At 35.7% G+C, this 19,517-nt stretch overlaps 1 protein-coding gene across 12 annotated transcripts in view; it reads right to left on the bottom strand.

The window, feature by feature from the left end:
* The window catches only part of STXBP5 (syntaxin binding protein 5), a 110,809-nt gene that overhangs the window by 58,505 nt on the left and 32,787 nt on the right, over positions 1-19,517 (bottom strand). For all 12 annotated transcript variants that reach the window (XM_061378555.1, XM_061378553.1, XM_061378546.1 and 9 more), the window contains 3 exons: positions 9,751-9,885; positions 8,525-8,588; positions 5,845-5,928 (listed from right to left, as the gene is read on the bottom strand). In XM_061378555.1, the coding sequence (XP_061234539.1) occupies positions 5,845-5,928; positions 8,525-8,588; positions 9,751-9,885 (283 nt within the window). The remainder of the gene's footprint in view (positions 1-5,844; positions 5,929-8,524; positions 8,589-9,750; positions 9,886-19,517) is intronic.

Below are 19,517 nucleotides of genomic sequence, written 5' to 3' on the forward strand. Positions count from 1 at the left end.
TTATCAAGAATATTCCTACAACCTCCTTCACAGTGATTCAAAGGTAGCTGTTCTGGAATATTTTCAAAACTTTTGAGACAGTTATGTATTTTCTAGGGGAGGGGCAGGGGTGTCAAGTCTATTTTGAATAACAAATCCAGCATGATTGACTGTGCTATCCTGCTTAAGCCAAAGCTTAACCAGAAACATAGAAACTAACTACCCTAGAGAGTATTATGTGGAGACAAGCTGTGCACAAAGGAAGCCTCACTTTCACCAGCTGTTCCAGAAGGATTATCCTGTGTGGAAAAGTGACTGTCACACTGCATGCGAAGGAGGTGAACCTATCTGATTTTCAGAAGGAAACCTTGCAATGACTGCAACAGTTACCTGACAGAGACTGTAGGACTCCCTCACAATCACAAATAAAGTGCAATCACAAATAAGAAACCTGAAGTCTGAGGAAAAAAATTAAAAGTATTCATACGCAGGTCTCCTGCAGAAATATCTTAAGTAGATCACTTGCTTTTAAAGATATTAATGCACATTTAAAACACTTTATGCAATATAGTTTCACACCTGCAGCAGCTTGTCAATATGCCTAGAAATCACTATTATTTCTTGGTTCTTTAAAGAGGTACAAAAATCAGTAACTCTAAATACAACCTTACAATTTAATAGACAAGTTAGTTAATAAGGACTCAAGTTTTGACTCTATTTTTCCCCACCAAGGGGATTTAACTGTTTCAATTCATGAGACAGCATATACATAAAATCCCTTTTCTTTCAATTTCTACAGACTTATAGGTGATTACTTGTACATCACCTCAGAACAGTTTGAGACCACTCCTTGTATCCTATTTTCCTGCAAGACAAGATAAACAAAAACTATTTCAGCAGTTTCCCCTGTATCTATCAGACTTTTTAACCCATTTTTCTAATACCAAGTCTAGACTACTGCAAATACAGTTGCTACAACTCAGAAAAAAAAAAAAATCTGTGTAAACTGGTTTGCTTTTTTTTTGTTGTTTGCTTTGTTTTAAGTAATATGCACCTCCTTGCTTGCTTTTCAATCATGGAAAATTCCTTTCATCATTCTTTGGATTTGACAATGATCCTTTTCTCTTTTGTGCCATTAAGTGAACTTGAAATATACTGTGCATGACTGGTAAGGTCCATGGTAAGACATCAGTTATTCTGCAAACCACTGTTTACCGTAGCCTATTCAGATTTCACCATCTTACTATAGTCCTTCATTTCCATAGACATGGAGAATATTTTCTGGTAAACTTAAAAACAGCTGATGACACTTACTCCATTTCTACAGGTTTACTAACATATGCAAAGCATGACAGTAACTAGGGAGTATCTGTGCTAACTCTCTTGTCAATAGCCTAAGAAAGAAAGGGAAACAAATGCTGTAAGAGAAAGAATATAGCTACTAAGATTTAAATGGCAATATATCATGAAGATTGTTTCGATGCTATGAAATGTGCAAGTGCCTAATGAGTGCATCAACATGCTGTGGTTCCTGGCAAGTCACATATCAGCATTGCCTTTTCTTTTTTTTTTAAATTTGCTCTCTTCCGCTTAATCCCACAGGCTACTTTGACATGTTTTTAATGCTTTAAAATAATCCCTTATACTCAGCTATGTACCAGAACATTAAGCCTAAAAATAGTCATCTATAATACTGTTATTTGCTGATAATTTGCTGAGTTAATGCTATCAAAGCTTCCTTTAAATCAGAACAAAGTAATACTTGAAGAATGGACTGTATTTAAAAAAAAAATAGTTTTAGTTTTCAGAAGTTGCACTTCAATTTTTTTAGAGGAAAAAAAAAACCCACCAAACAGTTGTTTGTTCTTTTTCCTCTCCTGGCTGAAAATATAGTATGAGAAATGTTTGCAGTATAAAAGATATTCCATATAAGAAATGCTTAGCTTTTTTAATCACCAACGTTTGAAAATAAAAGGCTTAAGGCTATAAATAAAGAATTCAGTCTATTTTTCCACTAAGCTCACCTAAGACAAAAGGGATGTTTTGAGGAAAAGGCTTCAAAGAAACTTAGAGAGAAGTTAATTCACAACTGCAGTTTCATTATGTCACTGAATATTTCCTCCAATTTCTCTGGAAAAGAATGCTACATTTGTGCATTCTCTTAAATAATTCTAAACATACAACATATTGCTGTTGGAATAAAAAGCATACACTACTGGAAGTTCAAGATCTCACTTGTAATCCAAAAAAATCAAGAACAAATTATAATTAAATGCATCTTCTTGACCAAAGTTTTTCAACTCTGAAGTCAGTGTTACATGTTAAAAGAAAAAACTTAATATTAGTTTAACATGTGGAAGAGAAGAAGATATCGAGGTGCAAACTTATAATGAACACACATTAGGTTGTTTCTGCCTAGACCTGTCTCTTTTCTTGCCCGGAACCTAGGCTACTCATACCCTCCCTGAATCCTGCTCCATTTAGTCAACTTCCCTGGTTTGTGATTTTCCTATTTTAAAATTCTACACAACTGAACTAGCCTGCCACTAAAAATGATAATTTGCTTACATCATACATTACATTTATAGATATTTCATTTTTGGCTAATTATGTGAATTGCTAAGTTACTCAATCAGAACGAACACGTTACCTTATTATCACAATTCCAGAAACGCCAGTCAGTGTTTTTTACAGTATCAGTTATGGTGTTACTTGTGTAGGCCTCAAAACATTACCCACATTTCTGCAGTTAACACCTTTCAGTAAAAAGCTAGTGAGAATGCTTTTCTGGTAAGGAAGATGCTCAAAATCCAGCACAGTTTTTATTATTTGGCAATATTATTTCATTCTTGCAAAATGTCATGAAAAAACCTCATGTTTCGTCTGTGTTTCTTAACATTTACATTCACTTACTTAAAACTCTGCTAGCTGAAAAATCAGCAAAACCAGTGTATTTATATGGGCCATTAATTAACCAGCATTGATTGTAATACAATTAGGAAGATAACATTATGGAGTTGAATTTTTCTTTCACTGACAAATCATTTGTATTTAGCTGCCATTTTTGCAGCTAAATACAAAACAGAGATAAAATAACACTGGAGGATAAAATGAAAGAAAACTAACGCAGCAGCCCCAACTCACTTTGACTCACACTAAAAAGAGGATAAGATATGTGTATATATAGCATATGTGGAACAATCCACTTTCCACCCCTTCCTATTAATTATCTTTTCTGTATCTTACTGTTTCTGGACCAATGGTCTTGAGAGAAGATCCTATTACAGCACTCCTCAAGAAATGCCATTTTCAATCCTATTAGACAAAATAAATAATTTAATTTCTATGCCATTCAGGCCAGAATCCTGAAGAACTTGAAACTGCCTAACTGAACCCAGGACACTGTATCAAATCCAAATTTGAAAAAATGGGACAGTATTCTATTCTGCCTTCCCCATTAGAAGATTAGATCTAAATAACTTAATCATTTAAGAAGAAATGGATAAGAACCAACAAATTATTAACGCATCCAGTAATTCTTTTCCCCGAAGATTTATATTTCTTAAAGGGTAATCTGAACTCACAGAAAAAGCATACTTCAACTTTTAAGATGTTAGTAGCCAGTATTTCCTTTAAAGCAATTTTATGCATGTTGTTCTCACCAATGAGAATGATGAAAGTCACCAAGTTCACTCTACAGGTCTTGACTTTTCTCTCCCCTTCCTATTTATTCGCAACTTGTAATAATGCACATTTCTTTACTAAAAGATCTGACAAGAGACCTTACTTAGCCAATAATAAAAAAAACCCCAAAACAACAACTGACCAACTAGATACATTCACTTATAAATCCTACGGAAAATCAAAGATGAAACAGCTGAACTATTCACTGCTGTTTGCAACCTCTCAAATCAGGGCCAGTTCAGAAAGGTAACAAGTACGGAGTCAATTTTTAAGCAAAGGGACAACAAAATGTTAAGAAAGACAGAATAAGCAGCATAGTGTCTACCCTGGGTAAGCTTCTAGAAACTGCAATAAAGCTTTAATAAAGAATAGAGTTAGTCTACACAGGGATGAGTACAATATCTCAGGTAGAAGTCAACATGCTTTTAATAAAAGGAAATTATACCCAACAAAACTCTGGAAAATGTTAGCAAGCATGTGGCTAATGGAAACATCAATTAAGTTCTCCACAAGTTAAGTCTTTCAACATCTCTCAAAGAAAACTAAAACCAAACAGATTAAGATCCCTAAACAGATGAATAATTGGTCAAGCTAAAATAAAGACAGACTGGCAGTAATTGATCAGCTCAAGGCAACTGGTAGATACCTGCAGGGATCTGGGCTGCTCAGTTTATTCATAAATAACTCAGGAAATAACAGTGATAAGTCTGCTGACAGTACCAAAGCATATTCAAGGTAGAAATCAATATTCCAGTGAAGAACTGCAGAAAGACTTGAAATTTTTATTGTCCAACTATCTAAGTGTGAAGCACTGCATTAAGTGCAATGAATTTAGAGCTGACAACACTGAAGAGTGAGGTTCTAGTTTTATAGTATGCTATTCTAAGGAAGTATCTCCTTAATGCTTGCCACATCAAAAGGCTGATCCAGTATTAAGATCAAGAGAGAAAAAAAACAAAACCAAACATCATTATTCCACATCGTAAATTAAGTGTGCCCACATCTTGAATATACTACATTGTTGTGTTTGTCTTTTGTAAAACAAAGATGAAATAGAATGGTTAAAAGGAAGAAAAATACAAGGTATAAGAACTTTAGACCAGATAAAGATGGAGACACGATTAAGTTTACAAAACAAAATGACAGGGGGAATTAAGATGCATGGAATGCAACTGGAAGAGAGAAAACTGCTCTTTACATAATATACTCTGAGGCTTATACAGACGTATCTGAATAAGCCTCATTCAGTTCAGATGTTCTAATATAGCTCTGATGATCTAAGGCTTAAACCACTTCAGAGACTGTCCCTTCAAAGAAACTCTTCATTGGTACAGCTAACACGCAGTATGAGTACTGAATCAGAACCACCGCAAAACCTACAAAAATCCTTCCTTGTGAAAAAAGTTTAGTACAGAGCTGAGGAAGATACACCTACTGTGATACAAGAAACAGGTCTAGCTGGCACCCAACAATGAAGCAAACATTTTACAATCAGTGAAATATAACTGAGACTAATTTTATGTTATTTAAGACAAAAATAAATCAACTTGCATGTTATATTGAGTGGTATTTCTTAATCTGTCTTTCAAAAAGTCTACATTCTTTCAAGAAATATGCTTCAAAGAAACAAGTGCCCTTCAATGCAATTGTCTTTTTTTAATCTCTCCCACTTTCATTTCAGACCCTGATCTTGTTCTACAAGGAAAAGGTGTATTTATAGAAATGGCCTAGTGGACTATTTAGTAGCTTCCTTCCCCCCCAACTTTTCAGAATATGTGAGTGATCCCAAATGACAGGAATTGCTAAACCATCTTGTTTCAACTTAAGACTCAAGCTCTTAATACAGGTGAAAATCACACTACTCAGTAACAGGAAGAACATCTGAAAGCCAGACCCCCAAACTAGTAAAGAAATCCAATCCATGCCACCATTTATTGCTTTACAAACTTCAACTCTGTGAATTGAATTCTTCTTATTCAATCTAAAGCGCCTATTACTCTAACTCTATGGTTCTTTAAGAGAAATCTTAAAGTACTCGAAATTTCAAAGAGACATATTTATTGAGCCACTGGTGACAGAAGCAAGAGGAGGAAATCAAACAAAGCAAAACATAGAAAAAATATCACTCTTAGATTGGACAATTATATTCTCATACTAAGCAATGCAGGTGAAAAATGTTACCTCATCATGTGTGTATCTGTAATCTGCCTTCTTTGACTTCAGGTCCCATAACACCACTGTTCCAGATTCAAAGCCAATCAGAAGCTGCAATAATAAGCATATATATTCATTCATTATATAATACTACATGTAGTAACTGCCAGCAGTTATGAAGAAAAAACTTAGAAGTGGTGAAAACAACTGACATTCATGCAAAAAAAAAAAAAAAAAGGAAAGAGAATGCATTCTTCTGAAGTGCTCTTGGAAATCCCCGCGAGTTCCAGGAAGTCTAACATAAAACTTGTGCAAGTGTATTCCTTCCAGAATGAAAATGGGTGGTGGGAGGGGGGGGAACAGTGGTGGGAAAGACAACTTTATTGTGCATTTTCCTCATTGGAATTTGTTCTGCTTAGACGTTCTGGAAGAACACACTATGCTTCTCGAAGTTCTAGGTAATAGTTCATTGCCTATAAAGAAACTACGTAATGTGAGATTTCTCCAGATGTTAATCACAGTTGAGATAACTAAGGTTCTTGGTGTTCCTTTAGCTAGCTAAAAGGAGGAAAGCTAAAGAGAAATTAAACAAGATAATTTTCCAAATAATCTTTCTGCTAGAAGCAAGATTAAACCATTTCTGTAGGGAGTCAAGATTCAAACTGCTCACAATAACTGGTCTCAGACATTCCTGAGTATCTAAGTGCTTTGCTCTCCCACCTTAAGTGACACTTCTCTTAATGAAAACAAAACAAGGCCAACATAAGGTAGTAGTAACAGCCTTGGCACACATTACATAGAAAGTGACAATGCAGCTTCATCTCTCATAGCTGCTGGATCTACTGTGAGAGCTTTTCTTTCAGCAATGCTGCTACAGGAGAAACAGCTCTCAGCATTAAGCAGCATGACTTCATTCCCACTTCTTTTTCCCAGTATGGGCATAAAGAGGAGCAGCTGGATTCTGGGATTTACTTGCTGTTGAAACTGCCTACTTCCCATGAGAAAACAGAACTGTGCTGTCCTCCATATTACAAGTTAGAAAACATTCTCTTCATACACATGGCACTGTAGTCAAAGCTAGAGCTGTACCTAGACATTTTGCCTGGACAATTTTTTCAGCATATTATATTTTTCAAAGAGTACAGTTATTTCCAGTATGAGATATAACACGCAACCAGCTCAGAAATATAATATTTGGTCTATTTCAGTGCTCTACAGCTAAATCTACTAAAATACCCTAAAGATATTAGGCATTTGATCTAGTCAAAGTGAATGTCAGATTTTTAGCTCACCACAGTGTCATATATACTATTATTTTAAATGATTTTATTATAAGTCATATTTTATAATTCTTCTATTTAAACAGTAGAAATATCATGGTGACTGGAAGGCTAATAGCATGAACAAATTTTAAGAGTGAGTACACAGGACGTTCTTGCAACTGAACTTTTTTTTTTTCAGCAAGGAATTACGAGAAATGAGATGAACGTAAGGTCAGATTCTAGAACACTGGTTAAGAGACTGACTGATAAACCCAGTAATTCTTAAACTTTAATTGACAATAATTTAGTATGGGGTGAGGGTGGAATATACCAGAATAAATCGATCATTTGCCTTCTGAAATTGCCATAGCTTCATTATTTCATTCATATCCTAGGGTCTCTGATTATGGAATGTGATTCAAACCCAGTTATACATAGAAAACCATTAGTTACGCACTTACGGCACTGAGTCTCGTCCCAATGAAAAAACTACTCCTGAAATTTTCCTTGTTCGACTGAAACTTCAGGTGTCTAGGATACAGCCTTATAACCAGCATGCTATTAAAACATTCAAAGCTCTACTGAGATAATAGTATCATTCCCTCTCCAATTTTACCCCCTACTAAAATGAAGGAGCTTTTCACTAAATGAAAAGAAAGCAAACAAACAAAATTCTCCTGTGTATGTGGAATAGTAGTAAACAAAATTATTTTCTCTCTCCTTGAAGATTCTTCACAAGTGGGACTTCAGAACTCCAGGGTATTTCTGAGAAGTTGCACTGACAAAAAAACCCTCTCAATTTAAATCAACCACTTATGCCCGATTAATCTAAAGTAGAGTCATTAATGAAAATCAGTTTAAAGTGGTATCAAGGTCTCTCTTTTTAAGTTATAACCATACTTTTGTTAGGAGTGTATACACTTTTGGGAAACATACATCTAAGGCTGCTGTTTTCAGATTCTTCCTTTGTGTTTTGCTCTACTCCTACTGTCAAAATTAAGGAACCCCCCTCCTGCTTACTCTTCAATGTGGACCAAGGGATGTGAAGAAAAGTCAACCCCATGAGCAACACCCATGAGCATTTTAAAGTTTATATAATTCCCATCACACTATTTCTGCACTCAGGTTATGACTGGTTGTTTTGGTAACATCTTAATTTTTACCACCATAAAGTTCCTTGTTTTCACAAATTTCTGCAATTAAGCACTTTCAGCTGTGTTTTCAAATGTTTCTGGTTACAAGATGAATTCAATTATTCTATTATTGTGTCCTACAGTTGTCTGTATCTTGCTTCATATTTTCAGAGCTTAAAAACTTGATTTAGCCTTTATATTTTTAACGTTGTCCTCACCTACTTAATCCTTCCTTAAAAGCACTGGTATGTATACTTTAAAGAAAAACTCTTGCTTGAAAAATGTATTGAATAGTATTTAAGTATATCCTACCTTTCCTTCATCCATTGGATTGTCACTAATGTGCACAATAGGTCCTGGGTGAGATTTGGATGACCTAAACAAGAAATATTTCCATTTAATAAAATTAAAATACATTCAAAAACAACCAAACAAACTAACCCCAACAACAAAACAAAAACCAAAACAACATTCCACTGCCAAAAACTTCATCTCACAGTAATTGCAAGTAATACATATGCTGCAGATATAGACTCCATCTAAAGAAGCTATTGACATTTCAGCATGAAGTCACTTCTATCTTCAAGCGCATGAATACTTCCTGAGTATTTTTAGGCACTTAGTTCCTGGCTTTTTTTTTTTTTTTTTTAAATAAGAAGGGAAGACTTATTTACCACTTATTTGCAACACAGAACAAAATTGCCATCAGCTTTACAATATCTGAATGCCTGTTGTTACAGAATTGACACAGCTGGATACAATATTTTTTTTAATGCTGAAAAACAAGTCTTTCCATTATTCAGAAACTGCCTAAACTGTGCATTGTTAGCACAGTTAAGACATTATGTTGACTTTGCTACTGAAGAAGATGGACTAAAGAGCTGTGTTTGTTTGAACAGCTTTTGGGAACTGATGGAATTCTTGTATGTTTAGAAGACAGACATAACATTACAGACACAAATTAAGAGCACAAGAACAGCAGCACACAAGTATATCTTTTCACCCATGAACCACTGTATTTGTATGCGCAATTACTAAAAAAGGAGGAGCAATGACAATAGCTGTAAAATATACTTTGCTGTTGAAATAGGTCTATTTAAATTTAGATTTTTCAGCAAGTAATTTTATATTCTGCATGATCCAGCCCTCTTACACTGCGTATTTCTATATTTTGATCTTTAACCACAAAAATGTAGAAATGACATGGTTGCCCAAGTACCAGTCACATCATATTTTAACACACATTGTTTTCCCAGTTCTTTATCACCACAGAATTATCTTTTGTCTATTTTTATATCTATTCCAGGCACCATGATAAAATAGTATTATGGGCAGAAACATATATGCTAACATTAAAACTTCATATTTATGAGAATAAAAAGTTTGTGACTGTTTATGTGTTTTGAACATGTATTTGCTGAAGTGAGACTAAGATGGAGGCCACTCTGGGTAACAATGACATTTCTGCCACTGACCTTAATAACATCTAGGACACTTCTGTTCCCTCCCCTCAACAGACAATGCTTCATTAAACTCACAGTTCAATGGCTTTATTCCACATGATGACATAGCCTGAGAGAGTAAATGATTCCACATTGACGATGTGAATGTTTCCTCTTTCGGTGCCCACATACAGCCATTTACTTTGGAAAGGCAGATGACAAAATGTTATCCTAAAAGAGAAGGCCGTCAAAAAAAAAAAAAAATAAAGAAAGGCAATAAGCAAACAGGAAGAAATAAGCTACCGGTAGAGAAAAGTAGCAAAGCCAGTATGTGACAAAATAAAGAGATACACAGACAATGTAAAAACTCAGAGTAAAACAAAAAATAGAAACCAAGGTATTCTAAATCAAGCAAGTCATTCAGCCACTTCTGAAAATTATCACATTGAATGTGTTTGTTCAAGATTGCTGTCACTTTAAACTTAAAATACAGTACTCCTACGCTATAATCCATAAATGTCCCTTTGAAATCTATCTAATTTCAAATTTTAAAGAACAAAACATTTTTAAAGTAGCTTAATGCCGATTAAGGTGGTTTCAAGTGAGGAGACAAAGGCAGAAAATAAAGCATAAGAAATGTAAGTTTACATGTAACCAAAGTATTTCCTAAAAAGTAAACATAAACCCAATCCTAAACAATTACAAAAATAGAAGTAGCTTAATCCAGCAGCTGTTTTACTTAAATAATGTTTTAATATTCTGCCTCAGAGTCTTCTCCTCTACTACAAAGAATTACCTGAACAAAATCCAAAAGCCAATGAAGGTTTGTACTACCAGAAAACTACTCTGACCATAGTTACAGTGCAAGTATTATTTGAAAGCTTGGTTATTACTGTCTTCTTCGGTCCTGCTTATCATTTGCTACTTCTACAAAATTTATAAGGAAAACGTGTTGTAGTAACTGAAGTTTTCGAAGTATCTGATTTTTTTATACAACAGAAATACTAACTAGAAATTAGAGCCTAGAAACTTTCTGGAAACTGTAAACTCCAAACCATTTTAATCTGACAGAGTCCAATAATGAAAGAAATTGCCAAACTACTTGTACTATCAAACTTGGGCATTCATAAATGTTGCAGTGATAAGGTAAAATAATTATTCAATGGAAATCGTTCCGTCAGCTCTAATCCTTAGCTTTACAAACTTTTTGTTCTTGTTTTCTCCCAGTTGGGCTCCCTTCTTGCCAAATCCACGCATCATTTCACAAGCCTGTTAATAAGTATTTATGCAAAGAAGAGCTTTAGATCCTCTGCAGTAGAAGCTGTATATGCACACTTAACCCTCAGCACAAAAGCAAAGGCTTACAGCAGCAATGAAAAGATTGCTAATGGCTGTAAAGATTTTAGCTTATATTACAGGTTTCAAAAGTTAAGGCTTCTGTAGTAATACTAGCTGGATTCAAAGTGTGCCACTTTTTATATCACCAATTTCTTTCTGGTTAGGGAATGCAATCTGCTCAAGCAGATATTTAATTTCTCCATTTTCTAAGTTCCTTGATTGATTGCACTTGAATATTTAAGTCAAAAGGCTGCACCAACTTTTTTTATTCATGTTTCACAGAAGTACTATATGCAAGACTTAAAATGCTCTTCCAACTCATTGAACTTACAAAGGTTGTAACATTTTTACTAGGCATAGTAATCTGCAAACTTTACAGGTTAAAGATTGAAGTGTTCCAAACATCCTGAAAAAAATATTTTATTGTAGATCTGTACACACACCTCCTAGGCAGGCACCAAAACTTTACTGCCCAGGAACAGAACTCTCCCACTACAAGCAGGTAATGGGGGTGAGGAAAGATAACCAGCATGAAAACATAAACCCTCAGTATTCTGCAACTCCACAGGGTTTATTTTTGTGCCAGCACTCCATGTGCCAGAAGCAGCTGGCACACAGATCAACTGGATCTAAAAATGTGTCCTAGCAGCCAGAAATAATATCCAGGAGCAGGGTCATGGGCCTATCTGTCTTGATCTGTGAGTTAATATTGTCAGTTACAGCTGTCCAACACTTTCATTATAAAACCAAATCTAATTCATGTCATTTAAAGGTGGGTAAAAATATAAGTCGGGGCTGCAATTTCGAGTGCTATATCAAAAGGGCAATACTTTGAGTGTCCAACTCCTCAATGTTCTTTGATACTATTCTTAAATGTGCAGCCATATTCAATTTGCTGTCTCCTCTATGCAAGTGAGATTAATTTTGTCAAGAATGCTCTGCTGAAAATTGGACTGAGGATTAAAGGGATTCAAACTTGTTTTGCAGGTATGGAAATAAAAGGTCAGGGTCTTCTTGGTGGTGAGGCAGTACTTGCCTATTTGACTCTTGCCCAAGGATAGCTTATTTTTTGGCTGAAAAATGCTTTTTTTTCTTTCAGAAACCTATTTTTCTGTCATCACAAGATTAGAATAACATACTTCATCCATAACATATTTTAAGATCAACAGAAGTGGAAGCTGCCATATAATGCTCGGGGCACTTTTACAGGTCAGGGATTTTTCCTCTCTCCCTGTGCTCATATGGATACATACTTAAATGTGGAAAAATAAAAACGTGTTGGAAACAGATCAAAAAGACTACAGTCACCCCATATGAGACATTTTTGGAATTCTTTCTTGCACACAACCTCCCAGCTGGCTGAAAACAATGTATCAGTTAAAAGCAGCGCACCATACTCTTCTCATGCATTAAACCACTCTGGCCAACTATTACGAAAAATAGACCTGTTTGGTGCATCTAAGAAAAGAGACAGCCTAGGACTGTTTCAGCCAGTGACCACAGAAAGCAGCCTTCTGCAGGCAGTTCTTTCATGGAGCAACAGATTCCTCATGTTATTGTCAAAGAAACTTCAGCTAGCTCAGTACATATAGCATATTTTGTGGAGTGGATTGCACTTTGAGCAAAATCCAAGTATTGTGCAACAGGACTATACCAAGTATTTCACTTCCCCATATCTGTACACAGAAAAAAAAAATCCCTTAATAGAAAAATGCAGCACCTTAAAGAGATTTTTGGGTTTTAATCTGAAATCTACAGTATGATTTTAATACATGGTAACATCAGTGCTAAAATGAGGTATTGTTATGCAACAGTCAGAGTAGTTCTAAACTCAAGCTGTACTTTTCCCTAAGCATAAAATCTTCCTCCTCACTGAATATATATTTGCAAAGCTACACCTTTACCTGCTGCTCCCTTCCAAAAATAAAACAAAACCCCAAAACCAAACCAACAACAAAACAATCCCAAAAAATAAAAATAAATAAATAAATAAAAAAATCACTTTCATTTCTGTGAAATGGGTTTGTAAGAGCTCAAGAACACAAAATAATATACAAAAAAACCACAGTGGTGCACACAGAGTGGGAAGCACTAATAAAAGAAAAGCCCTTACAAAATATTACCTATTCTTACTATAATTAAAATATAATTTGTGCTATTGCTTATGGGAAAGTATTAGCAGTGACAGAAGAGTCTTTAAGAAGCCATATGTAAACCTACTGAAAGGATGTCCTCTTTTAACTGCAGACCATGTGGGTTTTTTTCATAAACGAAAGTTAGTAAGGGGAAAAAACAAACAAACAAACAAAAAAAACCACCACTTTAATTGTGGTTGATTCACAACAGTTGCTACAGCAAATGTTAGTATTCCCTAGAGGAATTTAATTACAGACATATCAAAGAAAATTTATTAAAGTGCAAGTTGGAAATCAGGCTTTTAAGGGAAATATTTAAGTAAAAATGACAGGCTGTTATCTTGAATATATTACTATGACAACAGAAATCCTAATTTAACCATTAGCTTTTCTTAGCCTACTGTATTATGAATTATTATATGTTCTTCAGAAATTTTCACTGCTTTAACAAAGCACAGTGACAAATGCTTTGATGAATGACCAACACTGATAATACATTTATTTTTCAGTCACTAAAACTATTTCTAGAATCTCAGGCTATCATCATCGGCCTGCAGTTACTGTAATTACACTAGCTATAAAATAAACATAAACATAGCATTAAGCTACCACAGTTGTATGCGGCATACCTCTATATTCAACTTTTCATTCATGAGATAACCACCATGTAAAATCCAGAAGCTGAAAAGTTTAATTCTTGTGTTAGCCTAGATTCCACATCCATGGTCTCTTCTCAAGTCTTCAAGGGGCATAAGTCAGGAGTGTTAGAATTACATACTGATGGAAGCAAGCAGTGGCTATGACTTTCTAGACTGCTGCAAGGGGTCAATTTCCAGGTCTGGTAACTACAATAAGCTTAAAATACCTACCTGGACACAAAAGGCCTGGAGGGGAAGGTGGTGCATGCAGAGGAAGAATTCCTCTTCAGTGCATCAAAAAACTGCCCCCTGAAAGGACCACGTGGATAAACGCGGTATATCATAGAGATGGGAACAGGTACTTCAATTCCATTTATATCCCATAATAACTCTGCAAATACATTCACTTGAAGGGCTGCCTCTAAGGGGAACTGAGAAGTGCTTATGTTCAGTATCAGAGCTATGATGTAGACTAGTGGTGTGAACATTGAGTAATGGGGAAATCGAGTCAAGAACAGAAATAAAGCTGTCACCACTGATGTGATCACTATCAGGTCCATTCAGATAATTTTCCAGAAAAAAGCTCAATTTTAGAGGTTTTGTACATTGCTGCAGGTGTCTGTATTCTTATGATATAATCTTCCTAATATATTTCATGGCTTACATGTTTTCCTTTATGACGTCGCATTTCACCACTCTGTTTTAAGACGACTTTTCGAGCTTCAGTTGTACTTGCCTCAGAAAGGGTCTCCACATTTTTATGTACAAACAAGTAGAAATGGGCTGCTTCATTGCTTGTGATGCTGACAAAAGACTGAAGCACACATGCATGTTGAAGCAACTGTTCGGAAAACTAAGACAATTTTTCAATACTGAAGGAATTCACACAAAATACCCTAAAGATCTGAAAGTCTCTTGCCACTGATAAAATCCCCTGCACTACACCTCCTGTTGGTATATCTGACATGACTCAAAAAGTAACCAAATCCTTGGCATCAGAAGATGCTTGGGTAAGCTCCTCCAACACATACAGTTAAAGATCAATATTCCATCTGGGAAATTATGCTAACTTCTTGAAAGATGATAAAACTCCTTCTAATTACGTCATCTAGTTGACCACTACTGAGGAGCATTTTTAAGCCCACCAATTAAAAGAAGGCTTTATATGACACCACAAATGCAAGAAGACCTGATGAGCATTTCCTTTCACTCTGAAGAAAGCAGTTTAAAATGTATTAAAAAAAAAAAAAAGGGCAGAAAAAACCCACCAAAAAACAAACCCAAACCAGCTTAGTTACATGTTAAAAAACTTAGTTGTGTTGTATATAAAACTTGTACTTGGTATAACACTGACTCTGCAAAGACTCCAAGTGTTTCTCAAAAGTATAGTTTGGATTTGTAATCCTTCTGTTAGTTACAGTATAATCCTACCTCTAAACACACAGGGAAAGGGGAAGAAGTCAGCCCTCAAACAAAGCCTGGAAGTGAAACAGTGATATTGATACACAGAGAGAGGAAAAAAAACACAAAAGCACACAACCAAAAGCCCCGAAACAGTGTCTATCACCTGCTCTCACAGGCAAGAAACCTGTATGTCCTTCAGCTATCCACAAAGTGGCAGAATTCGTCAGTTTATAAATTCAGTGAGGTGAAAGGAAAAACTGTCTTGAAACTAATGCCTGCTAATAACACAGGCTGGGTATAAAGTTACAGTATCTAACAGGATAAGGTATGTGTCATAATAAAAGCTAAGTCTTGTTTATTAATAAGTAAAAACAGGTGGAATTTTTCACTCTACAGCTCTACAGTGAGTAGACTTTTAAACACAAGGCTCAAGTTGCTGTTTAGAGCAGGATACAAAAACATGAAAGCATAATTTCATAACTCCTAATTGTGCAGTTTTGCGCTGAGGATAACTATTTAAATCCTGCAACACAAAAGCTGTCATATTAAAATTAAACTTATCAATATATTCAATGATCAATAGACAAATGCTCAGCTCTATTTTTATGCTATGATTCTGGTTCTTGTCTTTATGATGAGTCACAAAACAAGTAAACTACTTCCTCTGGCATTAGAACAGGGAAACTGAGCTCAGGAAAGGTGGAAGTCTTACCTAAAGAAATTTTTCATATTTGTATGTAAAGCGAAATGGTTTGGGGTTTGGTTTGCAGCAAAGGAGACTCAGATTTGCCAATCCATACCACTTTTCGTCCCTCTGCTCTCCCAGCCCCCCTTTTTTTTTCTTATATCTGGTTAGATTGTCACTTCAATTAAATTGGTTCTGTGAAGTCCCTGGCTCATTAGTGATGTGAATTTGACCTTTCACATCACAGATCAGAACAAAATGAAGTAGTTCCTGCATGGTAAGAAAACTAAAGTCAGACTGGGCATCTAGCTTACAAGATGCTTTCAATATTCACCCTAATAAGAAGCGTTAACTATGCTTATTTCACAGTTAATCTAGCCTAACACATTTGCTACTAAGTCAAACCAGGTTTGGTGCGAGGTTTGCTTTACATGTGAACACACAATTTTATTACCTGTAGGATATTTACACAGGTATATTATGTAAAAAGGTATGCAGATGACAAAAATTGCATTATGATTCACTGAAGAAATATTAGAGAAGTACGAAACCTATGACACTAAGTAAGTTCACACAATTAAGTTTTCATTCTGCAAAGAGGTACTAATACACTTTTAACACGCAAGCAACACCCTTCCCTCCTCCCTGTGTCAACACCATTATGCTTTTTTTTTTCCTCTCTTTGGCCCCTATACACTGCTTCCTACAGAGTGGGAGAGAGTGGCCAGGCTTAGTATGACATGGGTTTAGTATCCTCTAAATTTTGCTTGGCAACCAGAACATGGAGCAGCTGCAAAACCCACACAAACACAACAGAAACAAAAGGCTAGAAAACTTGCAGAACAAGCTTGTTTAGCACTGTGCTTCTGACATCTGCCAGTAATTGCAACTAACAGATTTGTTATACATCAAAAACTTCATCAATCACTGGTTCAGAAGACTTGCTTCAAATTACTAACCATCAATGGTACAAAAGGCAATCAAAAGCTATGAATCTATTCAATGGCCAGTTTCCTATCTATAGATATTCAAGTCACTTAAAGATTCCACAGAAAGCATCTTTCAAGACTATTAGCCGCTGCTTTTAAAGAACTCTTTTGTACAAATCTAAAATGCTGCAAGTTACCAAATGAAGACATTATCTGCAGCTCAGAACAATCTGTAATGACACAGAATTATTTTAAAAGAAAAAGCAATTCTCACCACTCTCCTCTTTAAATTCCTGGAATTTTAAGGCTGGAGAGGCAGGAATTCACAACGCTTTCCAGTCATATACTAAAGACTGCATTCTGAATTAAATTACTGATAATTTAATACTCTAACTCAATTTTCAGGTAAGTATAAAAAAAACCTTGACATTACACAAGCATTAATAAACAAGCTATGTCTGGTTTTTATTCCTCATTTGAAAGATGTTCAAAACAGGGCTGAAGGTAATCTAGTTTGGCTAGCTTGCTAACAGGAGAAACAAATATGAAATCTAGAAACACCAGGCAGTAATTCTTCCATATGGCTAAAAGCAGGGAATTAGCCTGGTAAAAGGCTGTGCTAGAATACAGAATTCATTAACAAGTCATAGCATTATAATTGATTTCTTCCTTTTTTTTTTTTTAAATATAGTTCAAGAATAGTTTTCAAGACTACAATATCCTTTAATCTGGGTAACAACCTGCTACAGTTAGCTTTTATTGCTATAACCAACCTTCTAGTTCACATTTAATCCTCACAGGGTAAACTCTGACTTAAAAACAAAATCGAAGAATTGGCTTGTGACATGTTGAGCTTAACTCCTATTAAACAAGACACAAATACTGCTTTTCTGCAATGTCACCATGCGTCCAGGTACATAATTTTACACCTTAGGATCTATAGAGTCCTAGAGCAAAAACCAGTGTAACGAATAGTGGTTTCAGTCATGGAGTCAGATTTGGCTTAGTTTCCCCTCAAAATATTTTTTCTAATGTGTTAACTATTTATTCTTTCACCCAAACATTGCCAAGATACTGAAGTCCCCTACACAAGCTGGCAAACTAAAGTATCATTAGAGAAGATATTGCTCTGTTGTAGTGTTTAGTATTATAAATAATTCCTTTTTGAGAAGTTATTTATCCTTGAGAGTAAATCTTCACCCCACAACATAAATTATTTTAAAATTTTTGTTAATTAGGTGTCTAACAACTTCGCGTGTGTAAATTGAGAAGACCCAGTGTGATTCATGAACATTTAATTAACTTAGTAGGTAATATAATGCGCATGACCTAAGCAATGCCTATTTATTTCGAATTCACATGATATATCAAACCTATTAGGTATAATTAGTAAAAATTCCTAGTGTTATAAAAGGCACCTATTTAGAATTATTCAATTGTGAAGTTTTGCAATTCTCTGAATTTCAAAATCAAAATAACTCCTTAGTAATGAAATGGTGCTTTACTTTATAAACTAGTCAAGATAACATAATGTTTGAAAACAGTTAACAGTCATCCAGCATGACGCAAGTGGCTAGGACCATGTATGGTTCTGGGATTTTAAGTATTCTGGCTACTTCTATATGCTATTACAATGGATACTTTACTATCAAAATTGCTAGAAGAAGAAGCCCATGTCTCAAACTATCCTTTCACCACTCTTGGCAATTACGGTGCTCTCGCTATCTATTTTAGCGAGGCACAGGTTTTCCTCTTTCCAGAATTAATAACAAATTCAACCACTGAAGTGACACAAGTGACCTAGTCAGCAGCCAAGGTCCAACTGTGGTTTGAGGCTGCAAATCTGAATTTTATATTGACATTTAAGTAGGTGCTGCAGATGAAAGTCATAAGTGGGCATAAGAAGGGAAAGAAACGAGTTTGGGTACACCACTGCATCTCATATAGTTGGAGAATACTAGCTAAAATAGATGTTGTAAATTGCATTCCTCTTCATTTAACCTTTATGCTGTGTAAAGAACCACAGTCACTCCCTTAGGGCAGAGAATTTTGCTCTGTCAAAGCTTTACATTTGGTGCAGAACAGTTCAGAATCATAGAATAGTTAGGGTTGGAAAGGACCTTAAGATCATCAAGTTCCAACCCCCCTGCCATGGGCAGGGACACCTCGCTCTAATCCATATTACCCAAGGCCTCGTCCAACCTGGCCTTGAACAGTGCCACGGATGGAGCATTCACAACTTCCCTGGGCAACCTATTCCAGTGCCTCACCACCCTAACAGGAAAGAATTTCCTCCTCATATTCAATCTAAACTTCCCCCGTTTAAGTTTTAACCCATTAACCCCTTGTCCTACCACTGCAGTCCCTAATGAAGAGTCCATCCCCAGCATCCCTATAGGCCCCCTTCAGATACCGGAAGGCTGCTATGAGGTCTCCACAAAGCCTTCTCTTCTCTGGGCTGAATCACAGAATGGTCTGGTTCTTAAGAAGCCTTTGAAGACCACCTGGTTCTAACACCCCTGCCATAGGCAGGGACAACTTCCACAAGACTAGGTTGCTCAAAGGCTCATCCAACCTAGCCTTGAACACTGTCAGGGATGAGTCAGCCACAACTTCTCTGGCCAACCTTTTCCAGTGCTTCATAACCCTCAAAGTGAAGAATTTCTTCCTTATATCTAATCCAAATCCATTCTATTTCAGCTTAAGATAATTAATTATCCCTTGTCCTACCATA

Source organism: Neopsephotus bourkii, unplaced genomic scaffold (genome assembly GCF_033783945.1).
Source record: "Neopsephotus bourkii isolate Nb327-2 ecotype Australia unplaced genomic scaffold, CSIRO-AGI_Nbou_v1 NB_1767, whole genome shotgun sequence".
In the NCBI taxonomy this organism is placed as follows: domain Eukaryota; kingdom Metazoa; phylum Chordata; class Aves; order Psittaciformes; family Psittacidae; genus Neopsephotus; species Neopsephotus bourkii.